General features: G+C 30.6%; 4 protein-coding genes across 5 annotated transcripts in view; 2 read left to right on the forward strand and 2 right to left on the reverse strand.

Moving 5' to 3' along the window:
• The window catches only part of LOC103498772 (uncharacterized), a 42701-nt gene that overhangs the window by 20141 nt on the left and 1303 nt on the right, over positions 1-21257 (forward strand). The window contains exons 2-4 of the mRNA XM_051091997.1: positions 19553-19751; positions 20347-20494; positions 20975-21068. Coding sequence (XP_050947954.1) covers positions 19576-19751; positions 20347-20494; positions 20975-21068 — 418 coding nt within the window. The 5' untranslated portion in view covers positions 19553-19575. The remainder of the gene's footprint in view (positions 1-19552; positions 19752-20346; positions 20495-20974; positions 21069-21257) is intronic.
• On the reverse strand, positions 1259-7831 carry LOC103498770 (transcription factor UNE10). Of its 2 annotated transcripts, XM_051091996.1 has the most exons (7): positions 7728-7830; positions 5310-5506; positions 4497-5223; positions 3746-3865; positions 3560-3625; positions 1647-2024; positions 1259-1543 (listed from the first exon to the last, which is right to left on the reverse strand). In XM_051091996.1, the coding sequence occupies exons 2-7, from the start codon at positions 5417-5419 to the stop codon at positions 1454-1456; spliced, it is 1491 nt and encodes a 496-aa protein (XP_050947953.1). In that variant the 5' UTR covers positions 5420-5506; positions 7728-7830; the 3' UTR covers positions 1259-1453. The 2 variants fall into 2 exon arrangements, with proteins under 2 accessions (XP_050947953.1, XP_008459727.2); XM_008461505.3 differs by having other exon boundaries at positions 3746-3847; positions 5310-7831.
• LOC103498771 (cyclin-U2-1) lies at positions 11128-12389 on the forward strand. Its single transcript, XM_008461506.3, has 2 exons — positions 11128-11698; positions 11794-12389. Exons 1-2 carry the CDS (start codon positions 11286-11288, stop codon positions 12059-12061), a joined length of 681 nt encoding a protein of 226 aa, XP_008459728.2. The 5' UTR covers positions 11128-11285; the 3' UTR covers positions 12062-12389.
• On the reverse strand, positions 16138-18295 carry LOC103499066 (cell number regulator 6). The gene is made up of 4 exons (XM_008461959.3): positions 17957-18295; positions 17406-17520; positions 16791-17056; positions 16138-16685 (listed from the first exon to the last, which is right to left on the reverse strand). Exons 1-4 carry the CDS (start codon positions 18062-18064, stop codon positions 16464-16466), a joined length of 711 nt encoding a protein of 236 aa, XP_008460181.1. The 5' UTR covers positions 18065-18295; the 3' UTR covers positions 16138-16463.

Raw genomic sequence — 21257 nt, forward strand, 5'->3', positions numbered from 1 at the left:
GTGTTTGAGAAATATATAAAATGTCTATATATATATATATATATAGAAAAACAAAGATTCTCTAAGACCGTATTACAAATATAGAAACAAAGATTCAAAAACGTTACGAGTATCTTAACCAAACGTGTGTTATAAGTTGTAGGGCAAATATATCTAACCAAGGGTAAAAAGGAAAAATAGCTAGGAAGATGATCGTGTGGTGGAAGCTAAAACCAAGTTGAGATGTACACATCCAATCATTTACAAAGGCTTATTCTATTGTATGACAAACACATTCACGTTAGATGTTTGGATTTTTGCCAAACACATATATATAACTGTTGAGTAATTGACATTCATTATCAATATCTTTTTTCTTTTCCTATTTATTGTTTTCTATACACTTTTTTTTAAATCTCACTCTTCGTTTGTCGGATGCTCTTTCCTATCCTAAAAATAAGGAAGAAAAATAAAACAAAAATTTGAAATCCCATTGTTTTTTTTTTTTTTTAATTATTCTCAACGACAAATGCTTTATAAAATATATATAAAAAATAGATTTATAGATGATTTAATTAAGTACTCTTTTAAAAGAAAATAATTTAATAAAGTTATGGTTATTAAAGGGAGAAAAAAAACATATTGGCTGCAGTGATGTGATGTACAATGGAAACAGAGAGACATACTCTCTTCACTTTGGTTTTGTGATTTATCTTAAAATGTATAGTTGCAGTTTAAAAAACATTAACATTTTCAAGCTTGTTACTCTCTATTTTCTATTGTCAAGTACAACAATAATCGTGAGAATATAACTGGATCTCGTACCTCTAAGAGGAAAAGTCACGTTAATTGTATTTAATGAAATATTTTAACTTGTATAATATACGTAGTTTGAGATTCTTTAGTCCAATTTGTATATATACTTCTAATATATTCAAATGGTTTTGAAAAAAAAAATCAACAAAACATTATATTAGCTACCCCTAGATTTCCCCCAACAAGATCTAATATCTATTGTGAAGAAGAAAATCATATAACAAAAACTAGAATTAACCAAAGAAAAGATCTGATCAAAAAACCATGAAAAGATAAAGAATAAATTAATTAAATTATAAGGCATTAATTATATGTGATAGAACCAAAGTTTATATACTTTGTCTCCACTTTGACAAATCGGTATTTGTACATTATTATTATATATTTCTTAAAAATATATAGTAAAGGCAAAAAGCAATCCAATGGACCAAGAAAGAGACACGAAATAATTAGAACATAACTCTAAAACTCAAAAGTTCCAACACAACTATATTGTGTAGAAGTAATAGTGCTTTACATTTTCCCCTTCTTTTACTATTATATTATTATTACTATTATTATTTTAGTTTTCGTTTCTAAATCCAATTGAACACGACATTCTATGATCACACATATAACTTCTTCTAGAAAGATTATTTGAAAATGATGAATTGATCAATTAGTTCTTGGAGCCACCCACTGTGGGTGTATGTTGATGAAGTTGCTGAAGCATTGTGGCAATTCTATTGTACGCTTCCATTGTCATAGGCTGCATCAAAAGATTATATATATAAGACATTAAATCTACAACGACACAAACTTAACTCGTTAAAAGTTTTTAAAATAGTTGAGATAGTTTGATATTGTAGAACCTGTTGTTGACATGCAAGAAACGTTGAGAAAGGGTCTGCAACCATGGTAGTCGGAGAATGTTGGAGTTGATCAGTACAAGTGCCTCCATCCCATGTCGGGATGGGCATAAAGGCTGTCGGGTGGAGGAGCGGAGACATCCCGGCGGTAAGGCCAGAACGACCAGCCATCATGTTCAAATGGTCCATTCCCAAAGGCATCCCCATTCCCCCCATGCCCATTCCTAACCCCATCGGTGCCATTAACGGTGCCATTGAAAGTTGTTGTTGCATCGCCATCGGTAGCATCATTGGCATGTTCATTCTACTCATCATTTGGACTTGTGCTTGCAGTTGCTTCAAATATTCAATTACTTCATCCAACATTGAAGCTTTGTCTGTCTATATATTGCCCCACAAATATTAAATTCATAATGGAAAAAATAGTATAAATTTAATCCCATTAGTAGTCTTGAAAGAGTTCAAATTACACCTTGACAAATAGTGTTGAAAGCATTTTAATTAAAGATCATGCTTTAATTTTCTTTTGGATCCACCCAAAATGCAACATGATAAATTATGATTTGATAATTTGATGGGATTCACTAAAATTAATATAAAATCTTTCACGAAAGAAAATATATATAGAAATGAATGACAATGTGGCCCAATACAACAGAAGTTTTTAATGTCACCTGTCCATTCCATATACTCTTCTTCCAACTCTCTTCTTCTCTATCTTTTTTCTAAATACCCTTTTGTGGCTTTGGTTCAATCATACCCCATTACTGCTTTTTCCTCTCAACTCATCCTTTTCTATTTCCCAAAATTTGGTCCTAATTAAGGTGGACAAATTCTACATCATACCTTCCCCACTTGACAAAATCTCTATCATATTATCACATTTCTTTATACCAACCAAAAAATTAAAGAATTTTTTTTAATTAGTATCTTTAAAATGTTTGATTAAAGCCACTTTAGGATCAATTATCATCTTTTAATTTGTAAAATGTATTTAATTACTTCTTTTTTAAATGGTCTCTTCCACATTTTATGAGAAAAAACACATTGATCAAGTAATTCTAACTAAAATGTACGCAAAGTAACTTCGGTTTTGTCATATTTTAAAATTATCCCTATTTTTCTAAAACTTGTAATATTATCACTCTCCTTTTATAAATATTTCAATTCTATTTTTGGAGTAAAAATTCTTTAAAATATTGGACAAAAAGTCAAAGTGATATTGATGTGGAACAATATAATAGTGACTAAAATGCTCGAACGACTCCACAACATTTATGAAAATTATTCCAAGGTAACATGGTAACTTCTAATGAATAAAAGTACTTTTGAAACAATGGTCAAAGTTCAAATATTTTTTCCTATGATGTATCATAAACAATAATTTTTAAGATTTTTCTAATCACTTTTGACAACATAGTTGACAATTTTCGAAAATATACTACTAATATTCATTTGAAAACATGCTTTATGTTAACTTCCTAATTTGATCAATACAAACAAGTTAATAAAACAAAATAAATTCTTCTCTTTCGAACTGAACTTTAGATCAAATGTAACAATTTACTTCCCATGTGGCTTATGTTCATAATGATTTAGTATCTGTTGAGAAAAATCTTGTTAAGGTGTAATGAAGGCTTCATATTATAATCATCGGAATCTATTGTAAATACAGAAGAAAAACGATAAATTGTCAATGTGAACTAGTTAAGTAATCATCACATCAATTACACCTCCACAAAATTTTCTACTATAATGACTTAATCATATCACTATTAAATGGTTACCTATTAAAGTTTAAGTAAAGAATATTGAATACAAGAATTCTCTGTTTGGTTTTTTTTAACCCAGAAAAGTAAAAACCTACACAACCAATTTGGGAGATTTCGTGTAAAACAAATGGGCTTCATGTGTACCTTATTGGAATTTGGAACCAGCTTTTGCAACGTCTTCATCCTTTGGTTAATTTTGTCCCTCCTTTTCTATAAACAAATTAAATAATTACTAAATTAAATCACGTAAATATATTGAAATGAACTAAAATATTTTATTATAATTCTCCCCATCTAAATAAAAACATAGAGAAAAGAGAAAAAACTTACACGTTCAGATTGGTTATGTATAGCAGCAGCCCTACTTCTTTTAGTAGAAACTGAGGATTTGGCATTCTCTTTCTTTCTGTCTCCTTCGTCCTCTTCTTCCACCTTCACGTGTTCATAATCCTTCCCCAATTTAATAAATCAAATATATATATATATGAGAAGGAAAAAGAAAAAAACACAACCAAATCTCTCGTTGTAAAATAAACAATAATTGCCTCGAAAAATAAAATAAAACTATATGACTTCATACATAATATTTGATTCTGACCCCCAAAAGAAAATTGGCAGTCTTCTAATCTATTTTTATGTACCTCAAACATCACTTAATAAAAATTTATATACGACAAAAGAAAAATAAAAAATAGAATTATTTTTTTTTGAATAATTGGGTACACTATTAATTGCTATTGTTTGATTTAATGTTTTTACGTAAAATTTTTATCCAATTTATGAATTGACCAAAGAAAACTTAAACTTAAATATAAATTCAATATTATATTCTCGACGCCCAGTGGGAAACATATTGTTAATGACTATTTAAGGAAAAAAGTGACCAAGTTTTTAATAACATTGGTACAAAAACAAAGATTAAAAGAGTTCTAAAAGTAGGAAGAGTGTTATTGCATACTAAAATCCACAATGGTAGTTGTTACAAAAAAATTGGTACTTAAAAAAATGAATTTTCAAGTTAAAAGATTAGAAAAAAATGAATCGAAACAATTCGTTTTTATGTTAGTTAATAAAATCTTGCCTGATGTGTGCTATGGCATACAGAATCATGGTCGTCGGTGGTGGTGACGGTGGTGTTCTTAACGCACGGCTTGTCGGAGGTTGTATTATCAAGCGACCCTTGTGACGTGGCAGTGGTAGCAGTGAACCCAACGCTACCGTCAACGGCGGCGAAATTCCTAACGCGAGTACTGTTCAACGTCACTTTCTGACTACTTTCCCGGTTACCACTCACGCTGATCTGATTCCGGCAGGTACTCCACTCCCCCGACGCGTGAACCACACGCGCCACTACCCTTCCACGTTTTCCATGGATCACTCCACAGTCCTCGTCCTCCTTACGCGCCGCCACAGGGATATCACTCGACTTGGCTGCGCTACCACCCACCGTGGCCGACTTGTCGCCGTCGCATGGAACCATGGCGTCGGCGGTGGAAGCGGTCGTTGTTTGCCTATGGTGGTCGGAAAACCACGGCACCAAATCATTGGCACCGCCGTGGGCGGTGTCGTCGGTGTTAATATCAAAACTAATATTATTCTTACCATGGCGAGTTCCTTGGTTCACCAATGACTCAAGCGTGCCACTCGCACGTGCCGGCTTATTATCCCACGTGAACTTAGAACCAACACCGCCACCGCCGCCGCCGCCGCCGCTGTTCTGAACCTTGCCGGTTACCCTCGGCAGGCCCAGGCCATGCATAGCCAATTGCCCATTTTCCCATGTCAGCTCCGCCACTTCATATTCAAACCTATCCAAAGAAAAAACCCCAAAATTCAAAAATAAAAAACCCCATTAAAAAATATTTGAAAAAAAAAAGTAGGTGGAGAAAATTACAATGGAACGACGTCGTCTGCGGCGGATGAGGAGTGGAAAGGGGGACGGCCGGTGGCGGCGGAGGAAGGTGGAGGTTCGGAGAGGTCCCAATTAGGAACACACTGACTCATGTTTTGTTTTGCTTTTTCTTTTTTGGTTGGTGTTGTGTATGTTTTGTTTTGGTGGTGGAGAAAAAAGAGAGAGACGGTGGTATTTGTCTGTTATACCAAATGAATGAAATATAATTGTTTAATTAATTAATTGGGTTTGGGTGCAACTTTTGGACAATAATAATTTCATAAATTTATTCTTTTATCTACTTTTTTTTAGATTTCTTTCTAAATTTTAAAATGTTTTTAGTTACTAATCTTTAATTTAATTTTTTAGTGTTTCAATCTATATTCTAACTTCATTTTTTATTAAATATTCAATTTAAGTCTTCAATATTTATTGAAATGTTTGGATCTAATTTGTTACGTGAAACTACAAATAACTTAATAAGAGTCACGTTGACCGGTCAGTGAGTTGGGTATTACCTCCAAAAACTCTTCAATTCTAGTGTTGAACATATATTATATCTATTTATGAGTTATTTATGATTTAATTTAGAAAATTGTAATATATATAAATTTCTCTAATCTAATATTATAACAATGTTCTCTTTAATAATATCATTTTCCCTCTGCCGGTAGATGTAGTTAATACTGTATAAGTGAACGAAAATATATCTACGTGTAATCTCTGTATTTTTTTTGTATTGCTTAATTGTTGATTTCAAAACACATATCCATTGATTAATTGCAAATTGTTATAAAGTAAAATTTTTAAAATAATTATTTTTAAATATAAAAGAACCAATTCTAAATTGAAAGATAGATAATAACTCTTTCACACTTTAACGATTTTTCATTTTAAAACTAATTTTAAACTAAAAGTAATGAGTTATATAACCATTTTAAATTAATCAAAAGTAATTAACTCTAAGATCTTCTATTTTAATCAGTTTTTTTTTTTTTTTTTTTTTTTAATGTTAGATGACCCAAAATTTAAGAATGCACATATGCTATTCTCTCTGCTGTGTTTTAGATCGAGGGTGATGGACTTATTTGTCCAATTCTTCATATCCTCTCTCTATTTCATTATTTTTCTTCTTATGTTCTTATTTTATATACACAAAATTCCAAACCTTTTCTTTTATTTTAGTTGAGTTGTCTTTTTGGACACCAAATCCTTGCTCTGCCTCTACATCACTGCTAAATTTCCATCCACATGCTTGATATTTTCATAAACAAAAGTATGAATACACATATTGACATTTTTTTATTATCCTATGAAAAAATTGATATATGACAACAAATATATATAACTCCAATAAATTATATTTGTTATATTAAAAAACTGCTTGATTCATATTCTTTGAATTGGTAACTGATCATCAACTATGTATTCAAACATATACTTTAATTACAAGCTAAACAATTCTATATCTCAAGCATAGATTTTACAACTTCAAAGATGTATTAATATTAGGCTTCAATATAACAAAACAACCCTGTTATTTTTTTCTCCTTTAACTACTTCTTTTCTTTTTTTTTTTTTTATAAAAACAACAACGGTTGGATAAAACATGTTGAAAAAGACTCATATTAACTTGTGGGACAATTTTTAAGCCCAACCAAAAACTAGTAGCATATGACACAAACAACAAAGGATCTCTTTAAAGTTTTCCTAGATGATTGGATAACCTGACACCCTTTCATGTTACCTCTCCTACACACACATTTTTCATTTAATATACATATATAGCTATTTAAAACTTCAATAATTTTACATTTGAATTTTTTCCTAAAAGTATTTTTCACTCTCCTATTAATTAGACTAGTATGTTAGAACATTTATAAACAGTTGCATGGATATAATTTAGTTGGTATGATACCCTTTTTCAAACTTACTTAGATATTTAACAATAGGTTAGAGAATAAAATACTTTTAAAGTATATCCAAAATTTGAAATCAAAACAAAGTAAAAAGAATTATTTAGTTAATATTTAAATATTTAAAGATTTAGTGGACCTCTAAAATTGGTACGTGGGGATAAAGGATATCTGCCACAAGTTTGAGAGCAATTATATACATTACTAACATCAAAAGATATTTTCTTTTCTAGCTATGATTCATTATTCTTTCAAATCTAAAAACTTTTACTTACAAGACTTGAGTTGTTCATAATTCTTTTTATATGACAAGAACGGATATTTATTTAAAAAGGAAAATCTTCATTTGGACTAAAATATCAACAAAAAGTTCAAACTATCCATAAAAACGTGCATAAAGGATAAAAAAAATGATTACATCACAACTTCTACCAACACTCAAGTCCGCTTATTTCACTTCCAATATATATATACATATACAGAAAGAGGAGTTTTTCTTGTGTACCTTTGATAATTTATGAGATGGAGGATGATATCTATAAAATATGGGATGAGTACTTGTTTCGATGATAATGGATGATAATTCTTAACAAGAGTAGGGAAAGGTTTGATTTATGATTATAATTATTTGGGTTAAAAGGAATTTAATTAATATATATAGAACATAGGAAAACATAGGAAAAGATTATATTATAATAGTGAGTAGATGGACACGTGGAAGTGAGGTTTGCCTAAAATATCCAAATGACATGTGGTGGCAGAAGGAACGCGTTTGAGGTAAACAAACCAGATAATGTTTTTATAATAATAAGTGGGACCATAGTTATCTCATAGACACGTATTTTTTCGATTATCCGATTTTCTGCCGTAAAAAAATGTAACTAAAAACCAAATATTTCCTTTGATTCGAACTTTAATGGATGTATGTTTAGGATAATTGTATTAAAATATTTATAAATTTCTTAAAATGTAAAAGTAGATATAATTTAATAATTAGGAGATAGATAAAAAGTGGTGTATAAATAGGATTGATGGAATAATGAAGGTGAAGGAGGTCAAAGCACAAAACGACTGCGCATGGGGAAGTGAAATTGGGTATTTATAATTACACGTGTACGGAGGTTAAGCTTGATATAGCGGTTTGCTCTTTATAGATTTGCCACGTGTCATCCACGCGCTCTTTTTAGAACTGACCAACGTATTGTTGTTGGAAGTTCTGTGATTGGTCGCCTTTTATATATATAACGAAGTCTCTCTGTTTTCACGTGATCACTCATGGTCAAAACAAAATCACGTAGTAAATTGTTCCATCACATTATTATCATCTCATTTTTCTCACTAGCTATCAACTTCTTTATTAATTCGTATCCCTATGAAATTGTCTCTTTTAATTCCTCCAATTTCGTTTTTTTACGCTTAATTTCATCTCATCAACAAAAAAAGAGATGGAGTCTAAAATAACTTAAAGTTTAAGTTCAAGGAGTACCTAACATTCAGTAACTAAGATTTGTGATATTTATGTTTGTGTGGAGAGTTTTGAGCTTCTTAGATTTGGGTTTGGTTGATTTTGGGATTGAGGATGGAGATTATTCAACTAGGGTCCAAGATTTTAAAGTTTGTTGGACAACATAATTATTCATGTATTTTTGTAAGATTTGGTGAAATATTTACGAGTTTTTATATGATTTTCATGTGTTTCTTTTGCATGCTTTATTGTGCTGTCACTAGCATGTTTAGTAGATTAAATGGTAACTTATTTGCACACTTGAATGCTTTGTTCGACTATTCTATATATGTTGGGTTTACTATAAATTATTACTACTACGATTCATAATATCTTTTTAACATCAACATCACTGTCAACTTTTGTAGATGATACATTATTACATATATATACATATCATATTTGACAAGACTCTTAGATTATTGATTGACCAACAACTCTAAGTGAAAGTAAATTTGATTGAGCATAATCGTTTAACACTCTCCTTACTTATAGGAAGTTTGAACACACGTGTCCTGATATTACTTTAAAAGGTAAATTTAATTTTAGGAATGAAAAGAAAATGAACAAAGTGTATCACATATTTCCTTCCTCCATAGTCCATAGAATGATTGGAAATAATAGAAGGAAAATAATTGGACTACCCATTTCTAATTAGGTCAGGTCTTTTATGGACTGTGGGCCTTGAATAATGGAAAGATTCGAGGGCCCAAGCATGAGATCGAGAGATTTTAGGGCCCAGATCTAAATAAATACATTTTGGGAAAAAAAAAAAAAACTAGCTAAATGCATTTTTCAACTGAATATATTTAAATTTCATTGTGATGAAATTACACATATATAGAAAAGAAAGGGTGTGATAGGGATGAAAAATCCAAAAATTCATTTAATAGTTTTGTCCTTTAACTACTGCGAAATTTGTAAACTAGACTAAAATATTTCGACTATATGTACTAGTTTAGTTTTTGAAATGTTATAAAAAAGTTTATTAATATTACAAAAGTTTCCACTTTTATCGTCCAATGAATTAGCACGAACGAGAAAAAACAAGCCAGAGGAAACAAATCAAATTACTTCTAAAATGATGATTAAACAAAATTTTTATATTTTCAAACATTTTATTTTTGATACATAATGACTCCATCTAATTTTCTACACATGTTCCATGAACGTTTCAATAACTCATGCTTTGAATATTTTGAATATTGATTTTCTTGGTTTTGTTTTTTTTTTTTTTTATTTTCATTTTTCACAATGACCAAAGAGATAGCTCACTTAGAATAATAATGCATTTTTCTTAAAAGAAGGGAGAAAAAAGAAGGCTTTGTTGAGATCTCCAATGTAACATTCCAATCAATTAAGTTATCAACTTCTACTCTACGTTGAACCAACTCCTAAAAAATTATTGGAAAATTACAAAGGATTAAAAAAGAAAAAAAAAAAAAAAGAAAATAGACCAAAAACAATTAGTTTGAGGTACCGACATCTCACTTTCGAATGCAAACCAAGTACGTTCCATATTTATATCTTTGGCCAATTACACTTACAAAAACAAATATAAAATAAGAAAACTTAGATGAATTTATAGAGTACAGTACTTTTAGTTAATTTAATAATGATGATAAATAAATAAAAAAAAAAAAGAAAGAAAGAAAGAAAGGAAGAAAGAAAAGTTACCACTAAAGACAAAGTAATAATAATTAAAGAATTATAAAAAGAAGACAGGGATCCGTAATGTTCTGCGTTTAGAAGGTGACCAAAATTGGTGTTTCCGAGATGCAAATTTATGGCCGGCCGGCCTTCTCATCACTCACTCAGCAAACAGCAATGCAACAATACAACAACGGGACTTTGGACTTATATATCAATTAACCCAAAATCTTACTCTTTAATTTAAAAGAAAAATAGAGTCAAAGAAACAGTGCACGTGTAAATCTGATACCTTCGTACTCCCCAAACCCCTGTTTTATAAACACTCTTGAATATTTATTCATTTCAACCAATTTCCACAGTACTCTCATAAGTGATAAGCCACCCCTAGCTCAAATAAAATCATGATATCTACAAAAGAAATATACCTTTTAATGTTTTTGGATCTGATTTATCACATGAAAAATCTTTGGATTTCTATTATTTTTTCTATGTGTGATTAGAATTAATAAGCTGAAAATAATAATAATAGTACACACTGAGGTCTCATGATATATAGAACAAAATATTGCTCAAAATCATTAATATCTCCATAATCTCCATCTCCCTCCACCCTACCTTTTCACCACTGTCGGCGACCCTCTAATTGAAACACCAAAAGATTTAATAAATAAAGAAAAAGAAGATCTCATTTTTATGTGTAATATTCAATTCATTAAAAGCTTAGCTGTTTTGTTTGTACTTTGTCTTTACAAACAACAGGCACCCATATCTTATTTCTTGATCTTCCTCTTCTTCATCTTTTTCCACTCACCTTCCCCAAAATCCAAATTCCCACCCTATATAAATCCCTCCATTTCTCATTTTCATTTCCAAAAATTCTCAATTTTTATCGCATATAAATTAAATATGGCAAACTCGTCGTCCAATATTATTATTCCAATTTCCCCAAGAAAGCTTCGATCTGATTTGTACTCTTACTCTTACAGTGAGGATTATTCCAAAATCCCATTAGTTATCAGTGTTGTTGCTTCTTTGATCGAGAGAAATATGGCCAGAAACCATCGTATTGCCAGAAACTACATGTCGTCCAAGGGTGCTGTTGTTTTCGATTGCCGTGACGAGGCCCCCGACATGTCCATTCAGCGTTATTTGGAGAGGATATTTCGTTACACCAAAGCTGCTCCTTCTGTTTACGTTGTTGCTTATGTTTATATTGATCGGTTTTGCCAACAAAACCCTTCCTTTCGGATTACTCTTAGAAATGTTCATCGTCTTCTCATCACTACCGTCATGGTTGCTTCTAAATATGTCGAGGACATGTAAGTCTATCTTTTCCTCTTTTCAAACTTTTTTAGAGTTGTTCAAGTTATTGAGTGATGATTTAACAAAGTGTTTGATTTGTTCTTGGGAACAGGAACTACAGAAACTCGTACTACGCACGAGTGGGAGGATTGACAACAAAGGAGATGAACCAACTAGAGATGGATTTTTTGTTTCTAATGAAATTCAAATGCCATGTAAATCTAAGTGTTTTTGAGAGCTATTGTTGTCATTTAGAGAGAGAAGTTAGCATCGGCGGAGGATACCATATAGAAAGAACATTAAGATGTGCTGAAGAGTTGAAATCTAAACAAAACCAACAAACAACATATATTAATCAAATCGCTCGTATTATGTTGTAGAAATCAAATACCTTAGCTTATAAAATTAATCACTAAATATCAACACATACACTTGTTTTTCTTTATTATGTTTTATAAGTTATATATATAGCCAGGGTGTCTTTGTAATTAATTATAATACAAAGTTGCCGCTATTGTATAGTTTTATAATGTAATTTGGTTCTTTTGAATCATTGTTACATTTGCCGACACTTGCTTAATATTTACTCATGTAATACGTACAAAAGACCTTTTTTTTTTCTTCTTCTCTTCTCTCTTTAATTATGTAACTCACTATGCTGAGATTTTAATATATAGTTTAATGTATTGAAAAGGACAATTTTGGAGAGATGTTATTGGATCATTGTCTTTTTACTTTATTTTTTTATATTCTAAATCTAACTCTATGTCTTTCTCTCCTATTAGTGGTATTAATTATTAAATAGAAATGATGACCATATATTGAATTCTTCAATTGATTAAATAATTTATCACTTAGGTGAAGATGAAATTAATTAAGTTGCAGGTGTGGTAGCTAAAGAAGTTATTGGGGGGTACTTGTATTAATATAGTGAGGTATATTGGTCATGAGTCATTTGTTCAAAACTAAGGTCCTACTTGAGTGTCACATGCCTTAAAACTCATACCTAACATGAATATCCTTCAATGGGTCATGTGCCCACGACCCATATTAAATTTTGGTCACTGCTATTTTCTTTTTTATGTCTATTAATGAATTATATTAGCTACTTTTTTTTTTAATGAAGAATTAGCTATTTAAATAGGGTTTAGTTAATTTAGATATTAAGAATCTTTGTTTTTTCTAGTTGAATGGATCCGATAAGTTGTTTTCATTTTTCAAATATAACAAAATAGACCTAAATACTTATCGATATAACAAAATATTATAGTCTATTTGTGATAAACCACAATAAACTACTATATCTACATCTAATTAATATTAGTCTATCGTGCAGATAGATTGTAATATTTTACTGCCATTTATAAGTATTTTCGCTAAATTAAAATAATTTTCCAATTCTACTTTATTTTGATATTTGAATTATGTTTTTCTTTCCACTTTTTCATTTTTTTTAAAACATTATCAATGGGTCATCTAAAAGTTAATTTAATAATGTCATATTCTAATTGTAAAAGAAAATTAATATTACTTTAATACATTAGAAAGGATCTATTATATAGCAATTTATTTTATTTTAAAATAAATTTAAATTTAATTAAGTACTAATCATAATTAAATTTCAAATTTAATCCTCCTATATGCTTAGGTAATTTGTCCCTATTCGAACAAAAATAAACTTAAACATTTTAGGATAATTGTTGTAATGGATAGCGATTTTAGAAATACTAATTAACTATATAGCAACATTTAAAAAAAATTGTAAACACAACCAAATCTATTACTGGTAGACTTCTATCGTTGATAGATCCAATATTTGTAACGTAGTCTATCAGTGATAAACTTCTATCATTTATAGACTTTGACAGATCTTGCCTTTATAGTACTGAGCTCGATTGGAAAAACTATCTCAATGCATAGCTCATCTTCCCTGCCAACATATGCCTTCAGGTTTGGCCGGATGCAGCGCCTACAACATCACCTTTCATTCTTGTCGAGGCAAGTACGGTTCATGGGACCTTATTACGAAGGACTTGCTTGAAGCTTTTCCTATGGATGAACCTAATCATCTGATCACAATTCCATTGTCGATATGTCCAGGCGTCCTTCACTCCACCTACAAAACTGCCCTCGTAGCGGTATGAAAAACAGTCCCTTTTTGTATCCCACTGAACGGTAAACTCAAGGTGGACCCTTAAGAAAGTTGTCCCCTTCCCCCCTGACTTACAGAAACCCATCACTACGAGGTTTACCTCGAACTCGTCCGATAATAAAGGTCGTCGTGCAAGGATATACCTCTTCTCTTTGATGTTCCCCTCTTCACTAAGCTGGGGATTGGATAACCATCCGAATCCCGTAGTTTTGAAGAGCTGCTTTTCGAAGGGCAGTCGAATGTTCATTGCTCACTAATGAAAAAGAAAACCGAGAAAAGAAAGAGAGAAAAAGAAAGATAGAAAGAAGAGCTGAGAATCAAAGCTAGTTTTGAAACTACAATGACTGGGACAACAAGGGGAAATCACAGCAGAAAAGGAGCTCTCATTTGATTAACACATTCAGATTGGGATATCGGTCTTGCTCATAGCATACAACTATGAAAGAGCATATTTCATACCCTAGCTCATCCCCGCTCCTGCTCGCCCCTCTCCTCTGAGACTCAAGCTAAGGATAACCTCTCCTCATATCGGGCATGCAAACCCCCTCTGCTCTTGTCTCTCTTTGCCTCCACTCGGGGTTTGAGACCTTCCTTAAAGTTCCTACGGTCCTTGATAATCACATTATTGGATGTCCATGATCACTCAAAATGTTGTTATATATGTTAATATTCTGAATTCAATTGCTAATATTTGCAACTATCCCAACTCTTAGTATACAACAAAGGAGGAACGAGATTGAATTAACTTCAAGTCTCTTAAATAAAATATCATCACGTCAAATTATCAATTAACGTTAAACTAAACTTGCCCGAATTTTCATGTATCTATATGTGTGTATGCGCGCGCGCGCACACACACACAGATATATATATATATATATATATATATATAATTAATTAACCAAGAAAAATTTAACTATATATAGTTTAATAGATATAGTATAAATATAAAGTAATTGAAATGTTTCTCAACAACCTGTTCCCCAGTCATCTCTAGACATATACCTAACCCAAAATTATTAAGAGACATAAGCACTTTAGATTATTCATAACTAATTTAAATAAATTATTGTTGTGTGGAAAAACACTCTTTGTTCAACGCATCATATCAAATCACTTTTTTAAAAATTATCATAGCCAATAAAATATTATTTTTTTATTTTTATTATGGAAATGTGATATGAAATTTCGTCAACCAAATTATTACTATATATAATTAATATATCCTTACACAAATTCATAACTCTCAACAATGGATTACAAATTTTGAATTATATAAATTTTGGAATGTACACTATTAATAATTGTTGTATTTTATATGTTTTTGACTTTTGAAAGTCCAATAAGACAGGGAAAAAAGGTCTTTTTTTTATTATTTTTAATTTCATCTAAATTAGCAGGAAGATTCAAAATCATCGTTTTGTGATATATATTAATACCAATTAAGCTAAGCTATTGTTTGGTACGTATTTTTATATTTTCACTCTTTTGGGAGTGTATAATTTTATTTTATGTCATAATATTTTTATTTATTTATATAATTGATGAATCTTATTTTAGATAACCGAAAAATATTGATTCAAATAGTTATAATGGTTAAATATTGGTCCATGTGACTACATTTATACTAAACATATAAATACTCATTCTATCTAGAGTTAATGTCTAATTTTTACAAGTATTTTTAAAAACTAAATCAAAATTTTAAAATTTAAAGTCTCGTTTAGTAATCATTTTATTTTTTGCTTTTAGTTTTTTGAAAAGTCCACGAACATCCTCTTTCATCTCTAGATTTTTTACTTTCTCATCTATTATTGACTCATATTTTCAAAAATCAATAAGCCAAAATTTGAAGAAAAAAAAAGTAGCTCGTTTTTGGAATTTGGTTATGTTTTCCACTCTTTTACCTAAAAAATATACAACTCAATTAAAAATAACGTAAGAAAATAGATTTAATTTAAAAAAAGAGAAGACAAAATAGATACTGAACCTAAAAAATTAGTTTTTAAAAAGTTGTTTTTTATTTTCAAAATTTTGTTATAAATACGACTTTTGTATTTAAGTTAAAATGCAATTCTGACATTAAAAAAAGAAAAGAAATGAGTTTAATTTTAAAAACCAAAAACAAAAAGCAAATGACCCATAAATACTTCCACCTATCTCCACATGTATATGTTATTGTCCACTTAAGTATAAACCTTAACTATTTTACTTTTGAAGCCACCTAAAATATCTCGTAACGAATAGAAATAATAGACTCACACCTATGTTTCAATATATCCATTTATGTAACAAATGTAAGAGTTTGCACTTTAACATTTCAAAACAGGAAATTATTCTACAAACGAAAATGATTATAAAGAGCCAAATCGCATTAAACCATGCAACTTTTTCAAATTGAAGGAAATTTCCAAGACCCATATATTAGAATAGTGCCCAGATGAGAATACATAAATACATGTAACTACATTTTTCATATATAGATTCAGTAAAGCTATACTAAAAAAAAAGTTCGAGATTAGTTTAAAAAGTTTTCTTTCTAATTAATCATTCTAAAATATATATGATCATTCCTTATATAAAGATATGTTTTTCTAGCTTTCCACCCCTAAACAGGGTAATTGCAATTGCTAAATCGGCGTGATGGCGAGTTCTCGAGACGGCACGATCGAAGAAGAAGGTGGAGGTTCGTTATCATCGTTGGTATTCATCGCTTGAAGGGCAGGAGGATCGATAACAGTCATTTGCATTGTAAGGTTATCAGAAAGATGGTTCCTCATCTCTCTATTTTCTTGACAAAGAGCACACCAGTGCATGCAACAATGCACCAAACATGGGTCACATGGAGAGTTCTACGAGAAAAAGAAAGAAACATAAAAATATATAGGAAATGGTATGTATATTTTAATAAGATTAACTATATCAAGTAAGAAATTAAAAATGGTTATCGAACCAACCTTGAGATGATATTTCTTTTGCAATGATTGGCGAAACAAGCCAGTATAAATGCCACACATCCACCAAGCAAACATCAGGGTTTCAGAAATCAGAAATGAAGTTTGGGGATCAATGCCATGGAAAAGTGCTGTTGCAGCTGCCACAGCCATTCCTCCTTCTACACACATTGCATGACAAACACATGCATTTTGCCATGGAATTTCTTCTCTCAATGTCTCTACATTTTCACCAAATAACACACATGGACAGAACATCCCTCTCCAACCTAGTAATAGTACCAACCATTACCAAAGTTAGTAAGTAGTGTACCGTAACATCTTAACTAGGTTGATACGTTAGTAATATTTTCATTGTACCATCAAACTAAAAATATATGCATTGATATCACAAAAAGAAGTACGCAAGGGGCGAGCTTCTTCAAATTGAACAAAATAGTAAATACATCGAGAAAGGGAAGATTTAATACATTAGCCTAAACAAACAATTTCATTCATAATTCATATCTTCTATGTCATTAGTTTTCAAAATAAGTACTTTATTCATTTTTCGATTAAGGGTCTTTGACAAGTACTTAAAAGAGGAAAAAAAAAAAGAAGTGTTTTAAAGATTCTTACACGTCTTAGGATCTTGTAAACAACCACAAATGCCAGTAGTCCAATCTTCATCGGCTGGTGGCTGATAGCTTTCTGGTAGCGGCTGCCCACATTCCTCACATCTATGAACAATTAACTGTGTTTGTACCAAAACAAAAATTGTCACATTAGGAACAATTGACAAGTAAATATATCTGCATACAGAGTTAATTATTTAATAAACGATGTGACGTGTTACATCTTTATTTTATTTAATAACAACATACACAAAATATAGAAATTGTTTCGTGTAATGGGCTCCATGACCATTCAAACTCTTTTTAAAATTTACAATTTGCTTGATATCCCTTAGCACTCTCATCATGATCCAAAATAAAAAAGAAATTAATTGATAAAGACGAAGAGAAGTGCGCAATCACACCCGATAGACAATGTTAAATACATAAAGAACTTTATTGGATATAAAATTAAAAGCTAAAGAATCTCAAGACCTAATCAACACGAATGCGAAAGTTTACGACACAGATTTCATAATCAAACAAAAAAGAAACAGAGAGGGAGAAAAAAAAAACCTGTGGAACTTGAATAGGTTGATTAAGCTCTCCAGGGGTTATGTCCTCCAATGGCCCTTGATCCTTTGTCAATCTCACATATCTTGATTGTGCACTTCCCTCTGCCATTATATTATTTCACCCAAAATTAAAACAAAATCTCAACCTGGATCTTAATTAATCATAACATTAAATCATTGACATATGAATGAAACCCTTTTGCAATTTTGGTAATCCTATCATTTTGGGGATTCCCAATTGCTCGAAATCATAAAAAGCTCATTCAAAATTGGCCTAAAGAATTAACCCCCAGATTATTAACTAATGCTTTTTGGTTAGATTTTTGCAGAAAAGGGTTGATTAATTTTTAAGATCAGTAAGAAATTTTTAAAAGGATTCACCAAAAGGTTTCTAAATTAAACCAAATGTGAAAGAGAGATACTAAATATAGATTTGTACATTAAACCATATTGTCCCGAAAGTTTAGACATTGACTGAAGTCAAAGTATTCGTAACAATGCTTTGATGATTGGCCATGAGAGCAATTCGGAAACTCCATTCCATTTCAATGGCAAAGATAGGGTTAATAAAACATATATGTAACAAATTAAGTGGATATACATCATTTTGACATTTTAAGACTATCATGATTACGACAATGTTGTTAAATCGACGAAAGTTATATGAGGGTCTTAATTACCGTAAATTCAAAGAATGTTATTATAAAATGGGAATATATATTATATTGCATATAACAACTTAAATTAAAGCATAATTCAACTAGTTAAAACACTATTATAAATCTATTTTATGTTAGGTCCTCTACCTTTCCATTTCTTAAACAGAAAATATCCAAGTATGAACATTCTAGTTTTGATTACATATAATACTTTATCCAACTTGTACAAATATAACTTAGAGTGTGGGACAAAAAATGAAACAAAATTTGAAATCCATGAACCAAAATGGCATGTTACTCTGCTGACATATAACAATTTTAGTGATATTATCATATATATATATATATACGAATTGAGCATATAATACAAAAATCAAATCAACAATTTCATTGAAGAGAAACATAACTTAATCTTAATTAAAATGTACTACTTTATTTGAAGTGAAAGGTTGAGAATCTCCTTTGTTCCATTAGTTGTATAAACAAAAAAATTTGAAATTTTTTATTATATAGTAAAAGACCATAAAACATAAAATCAATAAAAAATTACTAATATAAATATAAAATAAACAACAAAAGTGTTTTAACTTAATTGTACTAAAGAAAAGCCTTTTAACTTATTTTTAAGGTACAAACTATTTATTTATTAAAACATTGAAGACATTTTTCTAAACATTTCATAAATTTGAGAATTTCATGGAAATTCACATTTCAGACTTTATAGGAAATTTCCATGAAAAATAAGAACATATGAATCGAAGTTTCATTTTCTGGAATTAAAAAAACAATAGGAAGAAAAAGAAAAAAAGATTCCTGTACGGAAAGCTTTACCGTATCACTAAAAAAAGAATCAGATAGCTTTATCAATTAGTTTGAGGAACAAATCCTTCAAAATTCTCTCCACATTTACACTCACAAACACACTTCTTCTTCTTCTTCTTCTTCTTCTTCTTCTTCTTCAATGGCCTTCAAATCATCCTCTGAAGTTTTATCCACCAGTCATTCCACTGGTAATACTTCCAACAGCTTACGCCATGGAAGAGAAATTGAAGCGCTACCGACCCCTTTTCCCAACTTTGATTTGGGACCCGTTCCATCGCCTCTAGAAGTTGAAGCTGCAGTTGCTGCTCTTCAGAGGTGAAATTTTATTACATTTTGTTGGGTTTTTTGTGTGTATGATTCTTTCTTGTGGATTTAGGTGTATAAGTAGAGAAGAAATTTTGATGGGAATTGTTCACTTTTTTGTTTGTGTTCACTAACATATGGATTCGTAAAGCTTTTACAAATTTTCCTTTGACAATTAGAAAGGGGCAAGTAAGAGAGAAAATTATGGAAAAGCCCATTAAAGTTCTGTTCTTTGTACAAAATATTATACAGTTACTGATTTGGAGATATATGTCAGTTTCAATAGTGACCTTTAAATTTTTCGAGAATTTTCCCTGGAGGAGATAAAAGAATGTGAAGGAGAATTTGAAGATTAAGGATATCTATTTGGTTGGAACACTTTTTAGGGGATTATTTGTTTATCATGCCTTTAGTTTATGTTCACAAATGTGTGTATGGTAACATGGTGTAGGATTTTTCATGTGGAAAATTGATTATGTGTGTTTTTTTTTTTAAAGGAAACCGTTTTAACCTCACTCTTGGTGTTTTGAAAATTCAGAATTTAAATTTGTTCTTATGAAGTTACTGACATGATAAAAAGTTCTCATGGAGTTGCAACATTAATCAGTTTGTTGCAGGAGTGGTTTTCACTTGAATCGATGTCAAAATGGCTTCAGCCGCTGATGAACTCCAGTTCTTCAAGCATTTTGCATTCTCGTGGTTATCAATTACTTTGTAAAGGTTTTCAATGGATACTAACAGATCCTACTTTCAAGGTGCAACAAAACTTTCTTTGACATGGTGAAAGCTTACAACAACAATCCCGATTGAAGAATGAAAATTTTCACATCTCAAAAGCAACCCAATAATATAAAATCTCAACCATTTCTTCCTTTATCTTACCTTTGACATCCACAACTCTTTCCAAAAAAATCTCACAATAAGCCTCCCAAATATAATTTAATTACAATAATTTAGGAATGGACAGCAAATTTTTGCACATAACAGACCAACTGAGCTGTGAAGACATTTGGATCTCCTTCACTACATTTTTGCTATATTTATACTTTTTGAGGCAAATTGACCATCAAAATAACTTAAATTCCCCCCTTCCCCCCTGACTAAACATGACTGGGAACTTTGAAATTGTTAAGTTAATGTAACTTAAATAAATGAAACTGAATAAGCCCAAACATCTTTCTTTGTTGTATTTTTTCTTGGAAATTATTTTCTTCATAGATCTCCGTTTAATTTAGGGACTGGTAATTTCACTGTGTTTGGACAAAGATGTTTGGAATGCTATTAGAAACCATGGGATTGTAGAGAAGCTCCAGGAGTTACCTTCTTCAGGTGTGTAGTGAACTCTGACAAATATAGTTACTATATAATATAGAGATAGCAAAATTTATTATTGGCTATATGCAACATATATATCTTAATTATTTTATGTGGTATGGTGGAAAATACCCCAAGTTTTCGGTTTAAGGGGCAGAACATTTTCCGTAAGTGCAGCAGTTGATTTTTATTTGTGCAGAAAGA

This window comes from Cucumis melo, chromosome 11 (genome assembly GCF_025177605.1).
Source record: "Cucumis melo cultivar AY chromosome 11, USDA_Cmelo_AY_1.0, whole genome shotgun sequence".
Classification (NCBI taxonomy): Eukaryota; Viridiplantae; Streptophyta; class Magnoliopsida; order Cucurbitales; family Cucurbitaceae; genus Cucumis; species Cucumis melo.

What these genes read in the sequence shown, in the direction of transcription:
- LOC103498770 (XM_051091996.1), bottom strand. Translation starts at nt 5,419, where the DNA reads ATGAGTCAGTGTGTTCCTAATTGGGACCTCTCCGAACCTCCACCTTCC. An exon ending in GCAGACGACGTCGTTCCATT is followed by an intron (nt 5,224 to 5,309) that starts GTAATTTTCTCC and finishes TTCTTTGGATAG; the next exon opens with GTTTGAATATGAAGTGGCGG. An exon ending in TTCTTGCATGTCAACAACAG is followed by an intron (nt 1,544 to 1,646) that starts GTTCTACAATAT and finishes CTTTTGATGCAG; the next exon opens with CCTATGACAATGGAAGCGTA.
- LOC103499066 (XM_008461959.3), bottom strand. Translation starts at nt 18,064, where the DNA reads ATGGCAGAGGGAAGTGCACAATCAAGATATGTGAGATTGACAAAGGAT. An exon ending in AACCTATTCAAGTTCCACAG is followed by an intron (nt 17,521 to 17,956) that starts GTTTTTTTTTTC and finishes GTACAAACACAG; the next exon opens with TTAATTGTTCATAGATGTGA. An exon ending in AAAAGAAATATCATCTCAAG is followed by an intron (nt 16,686 to 16,790) that starts GTTGGTTCGATA and finishes TTTTTCTCGTAG; the next exon opens with AACTCTCCATGTGACCCATG.
- LOC103498771 (XM_008461506.3), top strand. Translation starts at nt 11,286, where the DNA reads ATGGCAAACTCGTCGTCCAATATTATTATTCCAATTTCCCCAAGAAAG. An exon ending in TCTAAATATGTCGAGGACAT is followed by an intron (nt 11,699 to 11,793) that starts GTAAGTCTATCT and finishes TCTTGGGAACAG; the next exon opens with GAACTACAGAAACTCGTACT.